Source organism: Ovis aries, chromosome 7 (genome assembly GCF_016772045.2).
Source record: "Ovis aries strain OAR_USU_Benz2616 breed Rambouillet chromosome 7, ARS-UI_Ramb_v3.0, whole genome shotgun sequence".
NCBI classification, from domain to species: domain Eukaryota; kingdom Metazoa; phylum Chordata; class Mammalia; order Artiodactyla; family Bovidae; genus Ovis; species Ovis aries.
Genome location: NC_056060.1, coordinates 23,746,107 through 23,763,206, shown reverse-complemented (window position 1 = coordinate 23,763,206; position 17,100 = coordinate 23,746,107). Strand labels below are relative to the sequence as shown.

Sequence of the window (17,100 nt, the reverse complement as noted above, 5' to 3'; positions counted from 1 at the left end):
TAGTCTTTTAAGAAAAAAAAATCTTTACGACTTCACATATTGGAAATATTGCTTTTACCTCTCTGCACTGTCTCCCCAAACCTCAATTTTGGAGAAATTGCTGACCTTACTGCAGTCTCACTAGGCCACTGTGGGTGGAGTTTCCTGTTAAGTGAGTTGCCTCACCTCAGATGTGATTGGTACTCAGTGATTCTGGTGGAACGTACTGACAGTAAGAACAAAATTTCTCTGGCCCAAGACTCTATATTCTTCAGAGCAGGGGCGAAAGCAGCTCAGTAACTGGACAAGGGATCATGAAGAGGATATGGGGAGCCCTGCTGGGGTTTCTCTGGGTCCAGATTTGCTGTGAGTTGGGGTCATCCCAGATAGGGAACTGGGGAGTGTCCACAGCTGTCAGTGGGAGGGAGGGGAGGAGAGCTGACCTGGAGCTCCTAGAGGGTCCTACATCCTCAGGTGTTTCCTGAGATAGTTTCCTGGTCTGGAAACCCCATCCATGACTCCTCAGTGACATCATTCGTGTTTGCTTCTCTCTCTTTCCAAGCAGGGGTGAGGGGAGTGAAGGTGGAGCAGAGTCCTTCAATCTTGAGCCTCCAAGAGGGAGCCAACTCTACTCTGTGGTGCAATTCTTCTGACACAGTGAACAGTGTGCAGTGGTTCCAGCAGAATCCTGGAGGCAGCCTCACCAGGCTGTTTTTCATAGCTTCAGGGACGAAGCAGAATGAAAGGCTGAGTTCCACAGTGAATTCTAAGGAGCAGTATAGTACCCTACACATCACAGCCTCCCAGCTGGAAGACGCAGCCACCTACCTCTGTGCGGTGGAGGCACAGTGCTCCCAGGTGATCTGCAGCCTGTACCCAAACTGCAGCTGCCTCAGCCCCAGCCCTCCACACTACTACACCATCCAAGTACTCTTGTTACCTCTGTGGGTTTCCAGATTCATCTGAAGATCAGATCCTTTAGGACTGTCATTTCACTTTTTTTTTTTTTTTTCCCTTCTTCTTCCCAGAAATCTCTCGTGGATACAAAGCTCTAATATGGAGCCATTGTCATAACTGCTGTAGATGCCAATATTCAATGTCCTGTTGAAACAATCTACTGCTCCTGACAGATAAAATATAAGCCACATATAAATTTCTTTGATGGAAAATGCTTGGAAAAATATACAGTGATCAACAAATAGAAAGAGATGAATCAATTTTTTGGTTACCTGCACTTGTGTGTTCCTTCAGAGTGAAAAGGGAATTAAATGTGTGTAGTGTTTTTAAAGTTTGTATTCAGATTTTTGAGTCCTGGTAATAACAAATATGAGAAAAATAATTTTTTATGTGAAGACAAGGCAGAGAATGGAGTGATGTGTCTGAAAGCCAAGGAGCACCACACACTGACGGCAGCTGCCACAAGCTAAGAGAAAGCACGGGAGTTTAGAGCACTTTATTCATAATTACCAAATTTGGGACTAACCAAGATGTCCTTCAACAAGAGGGTGGATAAGTAAATTGTGGTGTATCCAAACAATGGAATATTACTCAGTGTTAGAAAGAAATGGGCTGTCAAGACATAAAAATACAGAGGACACTTAAATGCATGAAGCTAAGTGAAAGAAGCCAGTCTAAAAGGCTGCCTGCTATATGATTCCAACCATGGGACCCTCTGGGAAAGGCAAAATTACAAAGGGAGTGAACACCAGTGATTGCACGGATTGAGGGGAGCGGAAGGATGAATGGGCAGAGCACAAAGGATTTTCAGGAGTGAAACTACTCTCTGTGATACTATAATGATGAACACATGCCACTATACATTTGTGTAAACCCATAGAATGTACAACACCGAGAGTGAATCCTGGTAGACTATAGACTTTGGGCGATTATAATGTGTTAATATGGGCTCGTCAGTTTTGAGAAATAGACCAGTCTCATGTGGAAGTTGATAAGAAGAGAGGTTATGCAAGTGTGGGAGTGGGAGGTATATTGGAAACCTCTCCATCTTCTCTTCAATTTTTCTGTGAACCTAAAATGATCAAAAGTCTCAAAAAGTTAGATTCAGATACATGAAACTAATTTGTATGAAGAGTTAAAGCATTTTAGAAAAATGGTGCCACTAGAAACGTTGAAAGTGAAAGTGTTAGTTGCTCCATCCTGTCCTACTCTGTGACCCCATGGACTGTAGCCTGCCAGGCTCCTCTTTCCACGGAATTCCCCAGGCAAGAATACTGGAGTAGGTTGCCATTTCCTACTCCAAGGGATCTTCCTAACGCAGGGATCGGACCCAGGGATGGACCCAGGGATGGAACTCAGGTCTCCCGCATTGCAGGCAAATTCTTTACCATTTGTGCCACCAGGAAAGCCCTCTAGAAACATTACCTAATGAAACTTTACTCAGCATCCTGTAAGTTCAGTTCAGTTCAGTCACTCAGTTGTGTCCGACTCATTGCAACCCATGAATCGCAGCACGCCAGGCCTCCCTGTCCATCACCAACTCCTGGAGTTCACTCAGACTCACGTCCATCGAGTCTGTGAAGCCATCCAGCCATCTCATCCTCTGTCATCCCCTTCCCCTCCTGCCCCCAATCCCTCCCAGCATCAGACTCTTTTCCAATAAGTCAACTCTTCTCATGAAGTGGCCAAAGTACTGGAGTTTCAGCTTTAGCATCATTCCTTCCAAAGAAATCCCAGGGTTGATCTCCTTCAGAATGGGCTGGTTGGATCTCCTTGCAGCCCAAGGGACTCTCAAGAGTCTTCTCCAACACCACATTTCAAAAGCATCGATTCTTTGCCGTTCAGCCTTCTTCACAGTCCAGCCCTCACATCCATACATGACCACAGGAAAAACCATAGCCTTGACTAGGTGGACCTTAGTCAGCAAAGTAATGTCTCTGCTTTTGAATATATTATCTAGGATGGTCATAACTTTTCTTCCAAGGAGTAAGCGTCTTGTAATTTCATGGCTGTAATCACCATCTGCATTGATTTTGGAGCCCCCCAAAACTAAAGTCTGACACTGTTTCCACTGTTCCCCTATCTATTTCCCATGAAGTGATGGGACCGAATGCCATGATCTTCATTTTCTGAATGTTGAGCTTTAAGACAACTTTTTCACTCTCCACTTTCACTTTCATCAAGAGGATGACAGAATGTGGTCCACTGGAGAAGGGAATGGCAACCCACTTCAGTATTCTTGCCTTCAGAACCCCATGAACAGTATGAAAAGGCAAAATGATAGGATACTGAAAGAGGAACTCCCCAGGTCAGTAGGTGCCCAATATGCTACTGGAGATCAGTGGAGAAATAACTCCAGAAAGAATGAAGGGATGAAGCCAAAGGAAAAACAATATCCAGCTTCTTGTAAAGAAGATTCTAAATTTTCATTTTGCACTGGTTCTAAAAATGATATAGGTGATCCCCACGTACATTTGCAAGGAGAAAGGCAGAAGCCAGAAAGCAATTTGGTTGCTTTAGAAAGAGCCTCTTGCTTTACCTGTAGGCAACTCATCTACTTGCTCCAGGTCCTCCAGTCATGCCGATGTTTTTTCTTTTATTCCTACAGGATGAAATAAGACTCATAGAATGAGTCACCAAAAGAACATCTTGCCATTTCGGTCACAAAGCCCCTTTGACCTCACTGTCTGTGATGATGCTTACATTCAGTGAGCCACGCCCCATTTTATGCCATTTTACTATGGATTTATATTCTCCTTGATCTTATAGGAGAAATGAAATCACAGATAGGGATTCATTCCAAGGAAGGCCCTAGGGTTAATTAGTGGCCACTGCAGCCCCCAAAGACTGCATGGGATGAGAAAATAGTGTTGGGGGTTCCAGAGTGCAAGGGGTTTCTCCCCACTCTTTCTCATCACCTTACATTGTATATAAGTAGACCTCAATAAAGATTTGTTCTGCTAAATAGTATAAAAGAATTTAAAGCTAGATGAGCCCTTAGACAGGGTTTAGTTCAACCTCATTTTACAAAACAGGAACTACATCCAAGATGACAGAAAGAACAATTATATAATCAAAAAATAGATCAAATGAGCTAGCAGTAGAAAGTAGAGGATAAACTGGATACTCTCACCTCCCCCTTATTCTTTTCCTATCTCCTTCTTCCAGACCCTCGTTGCTGAGCAGAGAAAAGCTGTCTAATGCAAACTGCAATACTTAGATTTCTACTGTTTAGTAATTGCATTTTAGGATACATTTCAACTGATTCTACTGTCAATTCTCTGAGAAAGCAAGGGGCCACTTAAAACCAGCTTAGAGGAGACAGTCTGAGATAACAGGCAGTTGAAGTGTCAAATGATCTTCTCTCTGTTACTCTGATCTTTGGCATACAGTTTCCTTTTAGAGAAAGTTTTCCTTCATAACAGGCAAATGAAAATGGTATATTGGCTGAACTTGATAGTTTCATGAACTTAACAGTTTCATGGTTTTTGGTTTGTTTGTTTGTTTAGGAGAGTGAATCATGGTGTTTTCATAATTTAAAAACTATATATCAGGCCTATCATTGAATAAAGAGCAACAGCATCTACCTCTTTTCAGCTTATAAACACTCAAATTCTCTATATCTACATTCTTACTGTGCATGAGTGCTGAAGAATTGATGCTTTTGAACTATGGTGTTGGAGAAGACTCTTGAGAGTCACTTGGACTGCAAGGAGATCCAATCAGTCCATCCTAAAGGAGATCAATCCTGGGTGTTCATTGGAAGGACTGATGTTGAAGCTGAAACTCCAATACTTTGGCCACTTGATGCGAAGAGCTGACTCATTTGAAAAGCCCCTGATTCTGGGAAAGATTGAGGGCAGGAGGAGAAGGGGATGACAGAAGATGAGATGGCTGGATGGCATCACTGACTCGATGGACATGGGTTTGGGTGGACTCTGGCAGTTGGTGATGGACAGAGAGGCCTGGCATGCTGTGGTTCTTGGGGTCACAAAGAGTTGGACATGACTGAGTGACTGAACTGAACTGAATTGAGATTACATCAATCTGAGACATAATTTGTTTGACCTTTACTGTTTTTATGCATGTCCCTCATAGGCACAGCCATGAAAAGGACATTTAACCAGAGTTCAGTAGTTAGAGATGTCACCACCAGATTTTGGTGCACCTCTGCTGATCAGAACATGTGGAAGATTCATGTGAGTGGGTTCGGAATGGATAGGTAGGCTTGGGGCAGAAGCAGAGCCTTTTTCTTATTGGCTGGGTAGACAATGAAAGAAACCACTAGAGAAAAGAAGGGACACTTGGTAACAGAAGCAGGTCTCCTGGTTGGAGACTGCAGGTCCACAATTGATCCTAAATGGGAAAAACAATGAAGACACCCATTGGAGCTTTAATCATGTTCTTATGGCTACAGCTGGACTGTGAGTTGAGGGTTTAAGGGAAACAGAGTGTATTAGTAGATATTCGTTAGACCCCGAGACTGACTTTATTCAGGTTTCTTCTAGTTATTGTAGAAAAGGGAAAGTAAATTGTGAAACTTAATCTGAGAACCCTTCTCCTTTCTCTGACTTCTACTTTCTCCATAGGTGTCAGCCTTGGGAACAAGGTGGAGCAGAGTCCTTCCACCCTGAGTGTCCAGGAGGGAAACAGCTCTGTTATCACCTGCACTTATACAGACACAGCTTCAGCCTACTTCCCTTGGTATAAGCAAGAACCTGGGAAAGGTCCCCAGCTCCTTGTAGCTATTCGTTCAAATATGGGTGGAAAAAAAGACCAGAGACTGACTGTTTTATTGAATAAGACCGCCAACCATCTCTCCCTGCACATCGCAACCATCCAGCCTGGAGACTCGGCTGTCTACCTCTGTGCAGCAAGGACACATGCTCCCCAGGCGCCCGCCCCCTGCACTCACACTTGTGCCTGGGGCAGCCCCCTTCCTTTGCTGCAACCGTCAAAGCAGCATTTGTCATACTGTTTGTCTGCAAGTGGAAACTGATGTGTTAGAGAAGCCCAGAATAGAAGGTTAGGTTCAAGATGACCCAGAAAGTGTGACACGTTTTATGCATACTTGCTGCTTACTGAATTCTTGAAGGGAGTTAGCACTGTTTTGTGTCGAAATTGTGAGATTGCCTTTACATTTGGCACTCAGACTCCTTTTCTATAAATAACCTCTTGGGAGCAATTCACAGTCCTTACTATGAATGGGTTTTTTTTTTTTTTAACATTGTGCTTTGAAAACAACATTTATTAGTTTTCTGATTATACATTGCATGACAATTATAGAGAAATGTGTGATATCCAATAAATATGATATTGATAATTCGGCAATCACTTAATATTGTGAATATTCAGCTTACCTTTTTAATAAATGATTGTTAGAATAGGCTTATAATGTTTTTTACTTACTATTATATGTTGAATTGAGCATTCACCATTCACATAGTTGATTATCAGTAGATGTTTGTTAAAGAAATAAGAAAGGGTGACTCCTGCCATGCAGGAGACCCTGGTTCAATCCCTGGGTTGAGAAGATCCCCTGGAGAAGGGAAAGGCTACCCATTCCAGTACTGTGGCCTGTTGTGGCCTGGAGAATTCCATAGGCTGTATAGTCCATGGGGTCACCAAGAGTCAGACATGATGAGCGACTTTCACTTTCACTTTAACAGGCATACATGATATGTGAACTGTGTTAAAAACCTATAACTACCACTGTATGTATACTGTTTGCAATTTAATGTATCCAAGATAGATCCACAAGTTCAGCTACTTTGCTAATTTCATTTTTGCTAATGATTGGTTTAAAAAGGAGTTTAGAATAGTTATTGCATAGACAGCCTGGTATTGTTTCTTTTCAATATTTAAGATAAGATTATTTTAAAACACATTAATTCACATTTGGTATGAGGGTGTTAAAAAAATCTGTCCTGGACATGAAGGCATTTTGAATAGCAGAGGTACTATCAGGAGAACCTTTCACTGAGAAGGGTAACAAAGTTGAATAACCTGAGTAATATTTTAAATTAGTCAACTGATTGGTGAAAAAAGGTTGGGGGTTTTCGGTTGGAGAACAGTTTGTGCTATGTGTGGTACCATCAGATTTAATGGAGATTCAGGGCAGGATCTGAAAAAACTTCAACCAGTTCAGCTGAGGCTGCGATTACTTTGAGATAAGAAGATAAGTTCCGTTCAACTTTAAGGGGTAGGCTATTGTAGGTAACAGCTCTTTGCTGTTTGCCATTGTCGACTAAAAAGATGCACAATGTGAGAGTTGTGAAGTAAGTTTTACTTGGGGCAAAATGAGGACTGCAGCTGGGGAGACTGAAGCTCAGAGAGCTCTGAGAGACTGCTCCAAAGAGGTAGTGGGGGAAACTCAACATACAAGATTTCAGTGAAGGGAGAATTCAACGCAATCAAGTGCTCACTTTACAAAAGATTTTCTGCTAGTCACAGGAGCTGATGTCACCATGAAGGGGTTTAGCACTTTTCTAGATATGAAGAAATGCAAGGATTGGGATCATGAAATCGGCTCCTGAAAATATCTAACCATGTAAAGACCTGTTTCCCCAGTTTCCCTGGAGCACAGAGTGCCTCACTCTCCACCCTGCGTTCCCCTCAGCGGGTGTTGAAGGTCAGCAGCTGCAGCAGCGCAGGGCTCAGTCTCTGTAGAGGCAGAAGACAGATGCCCTCGCTGTTGTTCAGTGGCTGGCAAACACTCTTGGCAAGTGCCAGTTTGTAGTTGACACCATGTTGTTTAGTAATATCCTTAGGCATGACTTTCCTTTTACATTCTTACACAAATATCATAATCAGTAGTGGTCTTATGATCAGCTGTCTTATGGAGGTCTCTTGTGGTATATTCCCTTAGAACTAGGTGCACAGAATATAGAGGCTCTTTGTGGCTCTTTTGGGCTTCCCTGGTGGCTCAGGTGGTCAAGAATCTGCCTACCTTGCTGGAGACCTGGGTTCAGTCCTGGGGTTGGAAAGATCCACTGGAGGAGGGAATGGCTACCCACTGCAGTATTCTTGCCTGGAGAATGCCATGGACAGAGGAGCCTGGCAGGTCTGGGGTCGCAAAGAGTCACACCTGACTGAGAAGGTTCCAACTGAATTAATGGGAACAATATAAATTCAAAGGTTTGATAACCCGATGACCAAAATCTAGCATCTGTTTGCCTTCCCTGAAGAGACCTGGGCTGTCAGAACAAATAGAGAAGAGAAAGGGACCATTGTGACAGGACTCCATGTCTGCGAGATTCATTCTAGCCTTCTGCAAAGGGAGATTATCTTTTCTCCTACTATTAGGTCCCAAGTTAGGCAACTGAACAGATGTTGTGGTGAAGAATTATAGTGATTGCTCTATTGATATGTAGGTTGAGAAAGTTTCAGCAATTATCACAAACAGATTTTTCTTCTTTTCTTAAAGCAATTTATTTCTATCTTAAGTGATAGAAAGCATATGTAGGTATGAGGATAAATGATCGTTACATCTTATGTTGTTTCCATAATCCATTACATGCAGTATCTTAAAACAAGTTACATCATAGATGCAACAGCTGAATACAATAGTTAGTCAAATGATCACTCTTCCTTTCAATATCAAATTTGACTGGTGTTTATTTTCAGATGTAATTGGTATCAGCTGAAGAGCTGGTTAATGTAAAAGGAAGTTTGGGGTGAGTGAGACACTCACCTGGTCCATAGAGAAGTTGACATGAGCCACATCAACTTGCTGCTCCAGGAAACCCCTGTTTCCTGTTGTGGGGCAGCAGCAGCACATACCCAGCAACTCTTCCCTCACCCTATCAGGCTCATCTCACCTTGCACACCCTTGAAGAAGAAGATATTTTCCATCCAGTGGAAGAGCTGAAACATGCTTCTCTCCAGCCTTCTGAAGGTGGTCGTGGCTTCACTGTGTTTAGGTAAGGATGGTCCTGATGGGATTGTGCCTCCTCTGTGACCTAAGGACTAGGGGAACAGGCAGTCTTATGGGAACCCTGGGAAGAAGAGGTAGTAGGGTCTAAGATAGGATTTCTTTATTCCATACCACTTATTCCTAAAGTTCAGATTCTATTTTTTTCCTTTAGGATCCATTATTGCCCAGAAGGTAACTCAAGACCAACCACAAGTATTAGTGCAGGAGAAGGAAGCTGTGACCTTGGACTGCAAGTATGACACTAGTGAGTCACGTTACAGTTTATTCTGGTTCAAGCAGCCCAGCAGTGGGGGGATGATTCTCCTTATTCATCGGGATTCTTATAACCAGCAAAATGCCACAGAAGGTCGCTACTCATTGAACTTCCAGAAAGCAAGAAAATCTATCACACTTGTCATCTCAGCTTCACAGCTGGAGGACTCTGCAGTGTATTTCTGTGCACTGAGTGAGCCCACAGTGAGACGTGTGTAGGAGGGGCCTGCACCAAAACCCAGGGCCCTGCTCCACCTGCTGTGGGGACCAGGGCAGGGAGTTGCCAGCAAAGACAGGAAGTGATTAGGGTTGCACAGGCATAGGGTTAGAGAGAAGATACTCATTCTAAGAAAATAGTTCTCTAGGTTCAGGGGCCATATTCAGAGCTATCATCCATAAAAAAAAAATCCTTATCCCTAAAATTTAGGTTTAAATTATTTATTTATTAAAAATGTAAAATTATGTATTGTGGACAAAAATTAGCCACATAAAATCCTTGCCATGTAGTGATTAGTATGACCTAGAAGAATTGACTAAGGGAATTCAGAAATGTCTGAATTACAAATCAGTAAAAATATGTATAAATTGTTGGATTTTCATTTCAATTTATTTGTGTTTTACCAAAAGTTTTCACTTTTGTTTCAGGTTCAAAGGATTTGTTAACAAAATAAGCCACTTGTTATATACAAATAAATAATATAGATGTTTATTGGAGAATTATCTAGCTTAATTTCAACATATTAGCATTAAACACACTAACATTAAAAGAAAATAGAAATAGAAAGAGCAGATGATACATCACCAAATTGGGTTTTGACCAACATCCAGACTTGGATGGAGGTCAATATACAGACTTGAGAGTTTTCAGCACTGGGAAGTCCCAGGTCACAGCACATCTGGAGTCCCAGTTATGAAAACAGTCCTTTCCGTGGGTGAGACTTCAAAGATTGCAGTTCAGGGCTCCCATTTACAATCCCAGGGCAGTTGCAAACTGATATCATCATCAATCTGTGACCAAATTGCAGCTCCGGTTTCATGTTAATGCTGTTCGTATAGTCACATAAAACTTGGAGTGTTGCTAAGGCTGGGGGATCCCTCTAGAAGCTCAACAATCTCAAGATTCCTACCCCATCTTGTCCATGGTGCTGGAAGTCTTGCACTCAGAGCAGGCAGTTACTCACAGTCAACTCACAGTCAGGGCAGTGTCCAGGCAGGTTAGAAGCAAGGTCAGAGGCCTGTTCTGCTTTGTCTCTGAAGCCTAAACAAGACTATATATTTAATTTTCTTAGCAATTCATTAAATATTAATTGACTATGTTATATTACAGGTGTTGTTTTGTCGTGAAATCTCTGTGTGATTTTCCTTCTTTTGAATATCGTGTTGTTTCACACCATTTAATAAATCCATTCATTTTAGTTTTGTTAGCTGAGTTAAGAGTACCCTTATTTACATTCTAAGGTGCCTACTTTGTGCTAATAGTCATTGCTTCTTATTAACACCTCTATCACTGAATGGCTTAATTTTCATAATGTAAGTCTTTCCTGCCTCTCTTCAGTCTCATCCACAAACAGATCAATAATGAGTGGCTCTTAGAAGGACATTTTGCGAAGTACTGTATGAATTATGTTCTGTCTCTGGTCTTACCTTTCTCTGCACACTTCTCCAAAAGCATTTTTGCCATCATGTGGCTGATTTTGTGCCCCTCTAGGCCCTCTCTTTCAATCACTGTTACACAATCCCAAATATTCCTTCTCCCCAATTTCTTCCTTCTACCTTGATTCTCATTTTTCTCAGTGTTTTAAAAGTTGAATGGTAATGGATGGTTGCTAAGTGATCTTGTATAGTAGCTGCCTCTTATATTTGTATTTGGAAAGCAATTGTGTAGAGTAGAAATCTTAAAAGAAATGTCTTACATTCTTTACAATAAGTGAAGCTGGAAAAACTGGACAGCTAAATGTAAAAGAATGGAATCAGAACACTCTCTAACATCATACACAAAAATAAACTCAAAATGGATTAAAGGCCTAAATGTAAGACTATATGCTATAAAACTCTTAGAGGATAACATAGGCAGAACACTCTCTGACATAAATCACAACAGAATCTTTTCTTGGTCTACCTCCTAGAGTAATGAAAATAAAAACAAAAATAAACTAAACTTAAAAGCTTTTGCATAGCAAAGGAAATCATAAACAAAACAGAAAGAAAATCCACAGAATGAGAGAAAATATTTGCTGCTGAACTGACAAAGGATTAGTCTCCAAAATATACAAACAGCTCATGCAGCTCCATATAAATTAAAAAATAAAATAAAATAAAACCCAAGCAACTCAAAATAAAAATGAGGGGATGATCCAGTAGACATTTCTCCAAAGAACATGTACAGGTGACCAAAAGGCGCATGAAATGTATGCAAAACAGCAAAAGAGACACAGATGTTTAGAAGAGTCTTTTGGACTCTGTGGGAGAGGGAGCAGGGGGATGATTTGGGAGAATGGCATTGAAACATGTATAATATCATATAAGAAACGAGTCGCCAGTCCAGGTTCGATGCAGGATACAGGATGCTTGAGGCTGGTGCCCTGGGATGACCCAGAGAGATGGTATAGGGAGGGAGGAGGGATGGGGGGTTCAGGATTGGGAACACGTGTACACACGTGGTGGATTCATGTTGATGTATGGCAAAACCAGTACGATATTGTAATTAGCCTCGAATTAAAATAAATAAATTTAAATTAAAAAAAAAGATGCTCAATGCCACTAATTATTAGACAAATGCAAATCAAAACTACAATGAGACATCACTTCACACTGATCTTTGGGCTTCCCTGGTAGCTCAGTTGGTAAAAAATCTTGGGCTTCCTTGGTGGCTCAGCTGGTTAAAAATCTGCTTGCAATGTGGGAAACCTGGGTTTGATCCCTGGGTTGGGAAGATCCCCTGGAGAAGGGAAAGGCTACCTAATCCAGTATTCTGGCCTAGAGAATTCTGTGGACTGTATAGTCCATGGGGTCATGAAGAGTTGGACACGACTGAGTGACTGTCACTTTTACTCACACTGATCAGAATGGCCATCATTAAAGAATCTACAAGCAATAAATGCTGGAGAAGGTGTGGAGAAAAGAAGAAAAGGGAACCCTCTTACACTGTTGGTGGAAATGTAAATTGGTATAGCCACTATAGAGAACAGTATGGAAGTTCCTTAAAAAACGAAAAAGAGCGCTACCATATGACCCAGCAATTCCACTCCTGGGCATAAATCTGGAGAAAACCATAATTTGAAAAAATACATGTACCCTAATGTTCACTGCAGCACTATTTACAATACCAAGGGCATGGAAGCAACCTATATGTCTATGGAAAGAATGGATAAAGAAGATGTGGTACACATAGACAATGCAACATTACTCAGCCATAAAAACAATGAAATAATGCCAGTTGCAGCAACATGGATGGACCTAGAGATTGTCATACTGAGTGAAGGCAAACAAAGACAAATATCATATATTACTTATATGTGGAATCTTAAAAAATGGTACAAATGAACCTATTTCCAAAACGGAAGTAGAGTCACAGATATAGGAAACAAATTTATGGTTACCAAGGGGAAAGTAGGGGAGGGATAAATTAGGAGGTTGGGATTGCCATATACACACTAGTATATATATATAATATAGATAGAAAACTAATAAGAAACCTAATGTAGAGTACAGGAAACTCTACTCAACACTTTGTAATGGCCTATATGGGCATATAATTCTAACAAGGGTGGATATGCTGTATATGTACAATGGATTCACTTTGCTGTACAGTGGAAACTGACATTGTAAATCAACTATACTCCAGTAAAAATTAACTTTAAAAAGTCTTAAATTTGTTTAACAAAAAAACCTTACCATCCTAACAGACATTTTTTACCATATTAATAGTTTTAAGTATATAATACAGTGATATTAAATACATTTACATTATTATTAAACAGCAACATTATTCATCTCTAGAACTCTTTTCATGTTGGAAAACTGAAAATTTGTACTCATTAAAAAGTAACTCCCCATTCTCTTGTTCCTCCAGCTCCTGACCACTACTATTCTGCTCTCTCTGAGTCTGACCGCCTTAGACATCCTGTATAAGCGGAATCATGCAACACAGGTCATTTTGTGTCTTATTTCATTTATCATGATGTACTCAAGTTTCATCTATGTTGTAGCATGTTTTAGAATTTCTTTCCTTTTTAAGGATGAATATTTCTAACCTTTTTAAGGTTAATATTCTAGGGTAAGTATAGAGCACATTTCATCTGTCCATTCATTTGTTGATATTTGGGTTGCTTCCATCTTTTGCAGAAACATAGATATTTAAATATCTCAGTATTTTGGGTATATACCAAAATATCAATTTTGGGACATAATTAGAAGTGGAATTCCTGAATCATATGACACATTTGTTTTTAAATTTTTGAGAAATATTTACCCTAGTTAATTGGAACAGCTATCCTCTAGACTACTTTATCACAAGCCAGTTTCAAAGACTAGAGAAAGTGAGTGATCAGGAGCTGTGAGTGAAGTTTTGGGACTCTGGTGGTTCACCTAAACCCAGAAAAATTTCTCATCTTTGCCATAGTGCATTGCTCCTCAGGTGCCTAACAATTGATCTGAAAGGAATGGCCAAGGCATTACCTGGTGATCAGCTCCTGAGCCGCAGCTTGGATATTCTTTCTAATGTGTTGCTGTCCTCTTTTGGTGAAAGGGTCAAATCTGTGATTATTTAGTCACTTTTTATTAGTTCAATGTGCAGAAATAAAGAAGAAAGTAGTTAGCAGACTGTACTGTGTGTGCGTGTGCTTTGTTGCTTCACTCATGTCCAGCTCTTTGTGACCCCGTGGACTGTAGCCTGCCAGGCTCCTCTGTCCATGGGATTATCCTGGCAAAAATACTGGAGTGGGTTGCCATTTCCTCCTCTGGGGGATCCAGGTGATTTCTTTACCACTGAGCTACCAGGGAAGCCCCTGAAAACAGGGAATCAGGTTTTGTTACCAGAGAGATTTCTATCCAAAATTATTAGCTCTGCCATGAACTTTCTAGATGCTTGTGAGCTTTGTTTTATTATATAAAATGGGAGAGTGATATATTTTTTGACATTTTATTGTGGTAAGTTATCAATAGTGTAGTCACAGGGGCTGACAAGTAGCAGTTGATTAATAAATGAGAGTAACCTCAATAGATGCAGAAAAAGCAGTTGAGAATATTCAGCATCCATTCCTGTTTAAAAAGTTCTAGCAAATTAGGACCTAAGGAATTTCCTCAACTTAATAAAACATCTCTACAAAAACTACATCAAACATCATACTTGATGGTGAAAGAATAAATGCTTCCTCCTAATTTCAGCACTAGGGGGAGAATTTTGGCTCTCACTGTTTGTATTTAGTGTTTTACTAGGGATTCTAGTCAGTGTAAAAAGGCAAGAGAAAGAAACAAAAGAACACAATTTGAAAAGGAAGACACGAACCTATCTTTAGTCACAGACAGCATAATTATCTGAGTATAAAATCCAAGGGAATCTACAAAAAAACCACTAGAAAAAATAAGAAAGTTAAAGTCAAACAAATACCTACCATATGCTCCAGGAATTCCACTCCCAGATATTCACCCAAGAGAAAAATGAAAGCACATGTCTATTAAAAATGTGACACACAAAAGCTCAAAGCAACTTTGTAGAGCCTCCAATAAGAGCTAACAGAAATGTTTGTTAACAGGTGAATAGATTAACAAATTGTTTTATATCTATGTAATGGAACTTTTCATCAATACAAAGGAATGAACCATTGCTACAACCATGAAAGAATCTTAATTATGCTGAGAGAAAGAAGCTAGAAAAAACAGTCCACATGATTCTATTTATATCGTATAAAATATGCAAACTAATTCATGACAGAAGTGCTGCCTGAGAATTGGAGTAGAAGGTGGGGAGAGAATTGAGGGAAGATTATAAAGAGATGTGAGGAAACTTTTTGGGTGATGCATTGTTCATTATCTTAACTGGAATAATAGCTTCACAAACGTGTACACATGTCAAATCATATTAATTTGTTTATTTAAAATAAGTGCAGTATAGTTTTGTGAATGTTGTATATTTATAAAACAATCAAAAATCCAAGTTTAGCAAATGTCTTTCTTCAATTTTGCATGAGTCTTCTAATGTGACCCCAGTTACAAATATTTCTCCTCTGTGTTCTCATTGTCCTATGTTTTTTTTTAGAGGTGTGGATAGCAACTTTCTGTGTCCATGTGTTATACATTTATTTGCATCCCAGCATCATCCAAACTTATTTTATGCTTTCTGTTTAATGTGTCAACTTTTTTTCAGAATTCCTTCCTAGCATAGTTTTGAGGCCATTTTTGACAACGGAGTTGGAAAAAAAAAGGAGAAAGGATGGAATATGTGAACACAAAAGAGAATCTGAGCCTGATTTATTACTTAAATCTGGATCAGGGAAACTATTTGTATGTTAACTTTGGACTGATGGAGCTGCCTGATACAAATCTGTGGAGAGTGCACTCCAGGAATCAGGCTGAGCTAAGCTTCCATCTTTGTGTCTAGTGTCGGGCTTCCCCTGTGGCGTAGCGGTAAAGAATCTTCCTGCAATGCAGGAGATGCAGGAGTTGCGGGTTCAATTGCTGGGTCAGGAAGATCCCCTGGAGGAGGGCATTACAACCCACTCCAGTTTTATTGCCTGGAGAATGCCATGGACAGAGGAGCCTGGCAGGCTGCAGTCCTCGGGACTGTAAAGAGTTGGACATGACTGAGGCCACTGAGCACCCATGCACGTGTGTCTAGGGATGCACGGTTACAGGGTTTTACAGAAGGTGTCCTCCTCTCCAGAACTTCATTCTGATAGCCTTGAGGATTTTTTATTTTTTCAAGAATGAATATTCATAAAAAGTAAGCTAAAGAAGTGCTTGTTTTTGCTGCTGCTACTTCATAATGAAAGACCAGTTTAAAAAAATTGTATTTCTCCCTGATCATTGAAGACCATCTTGCTCTAGGATACTGATTACAAAAGAAATCTTACAAACCAGTATCAAACTGGCTGCAACAGAACCATCTGGGAGTTTTAAAAGTTGTGAACTTCTGGGAATTCCCTGGTGGTCCAGTGGTTAGGAGTTTGTTCTTTCACTGCTGAGGGCAATGGTTCCATCCCTGGGCAGGGAACTAAGATCTTATAAGCTGTGCAGTGGGGTCAAGGAAAAATTACACATTTTTGGTCTAAATCCTGAAACGTATAAATCATGAAGTCATAGTTGGGATTCCTGAATCTGTTATTTTAAATCAGTCACACATTGATTCTATTATCAGCTGTTGTATGAATATCAGCTATGTCTTTAATAATTTGAAAAGCTGGGAAGAAGAGAGTCCTAACTTGTGCTCCAGGCTTTTGACAGAAATCCACATTTTTAGGGTTCCCAACCCGGTGGAGGAAAATTATTTCATTAAAGTTTGGCAACAAAATGTGGCAGATGGGTGCTAAGAGACTCAATCCTGAAGCTAGATTTTCATTAAGAGTATGGGGTTAGTCTTGGCTGATTCAGATAGATTAGCCATCTTATCTTGAAATCAGAGAAATAGAATAAGATATTGATGTCAGATCATTCTATAAGGATTTGATAAGTTCAGTTATGATAGTTCTTTTGTTTTCATATTTTAATGGTTTTGAAATTCAAAGTTATTTGACCATTGATAGGATAGTGTGAATTTTTCCCCTTGAAAATATTTTTTTAGAAAGCTCGCATTTCTTACAAATGTCAAGTAGTAGTGAGTCCTCAATAAAAGACCCTTTATTCATTATTTTTGTTTGGTATAGCAAATACTTAGTGAGCATGAAATAAATGTAAGTCATTGTTCTATAAATTGGGGTACAATGCTGAGAAATAGAGATTCATTCAATACTGACTTGACTTCTTATTACTTCCTCTGTAAT

At 40.1% G+C, this 17,100-nt stretch overlaps 3 gene segments (V, D, J or C); all 3 read left to right on the top strand.

Annotated features, from left to right (window-relative positions):
- Nucleotides 1–181: 181 nt before the first annotated feature.
- LOC121820027 (T cell receptor alpha variable 22-like) lies at nt 182–945 on the top strand. The segment is given in 2 exon segments: nt 182–345; nt 545–945. Coding segments are annotated over 2 exon segments (453 nt in total).
- Nucleotides 946–5,229: 4,284 nt separating this feature from the next.
- LOC114115809 (T cell receptor alpha variable 13-1-like) lies at nt 5,230–6,155 on the top strand. The segment is given in 2 exon segments: nt 5,230–5,360; nt 5,526–6,155. Coding segments are annotated over 2 exon segments (474 nt in total).
- Nucleotides 6,156–8,628: 2,473 nt separating this feature from the next.
- LOC114115808 (T cell receptor alpha variable 14/delta variable 4-like) lies at nt 8,629–9,451 on the top strand. The segment is given in 2 exon segments: nt 8,629–8,858; nt 9,024–9,451. Coding segments are annotated over 2 exon segments (369 nt in total).
- Nucleotides 9,452–17,100: the final 7,649 nt, after the last annotated feature.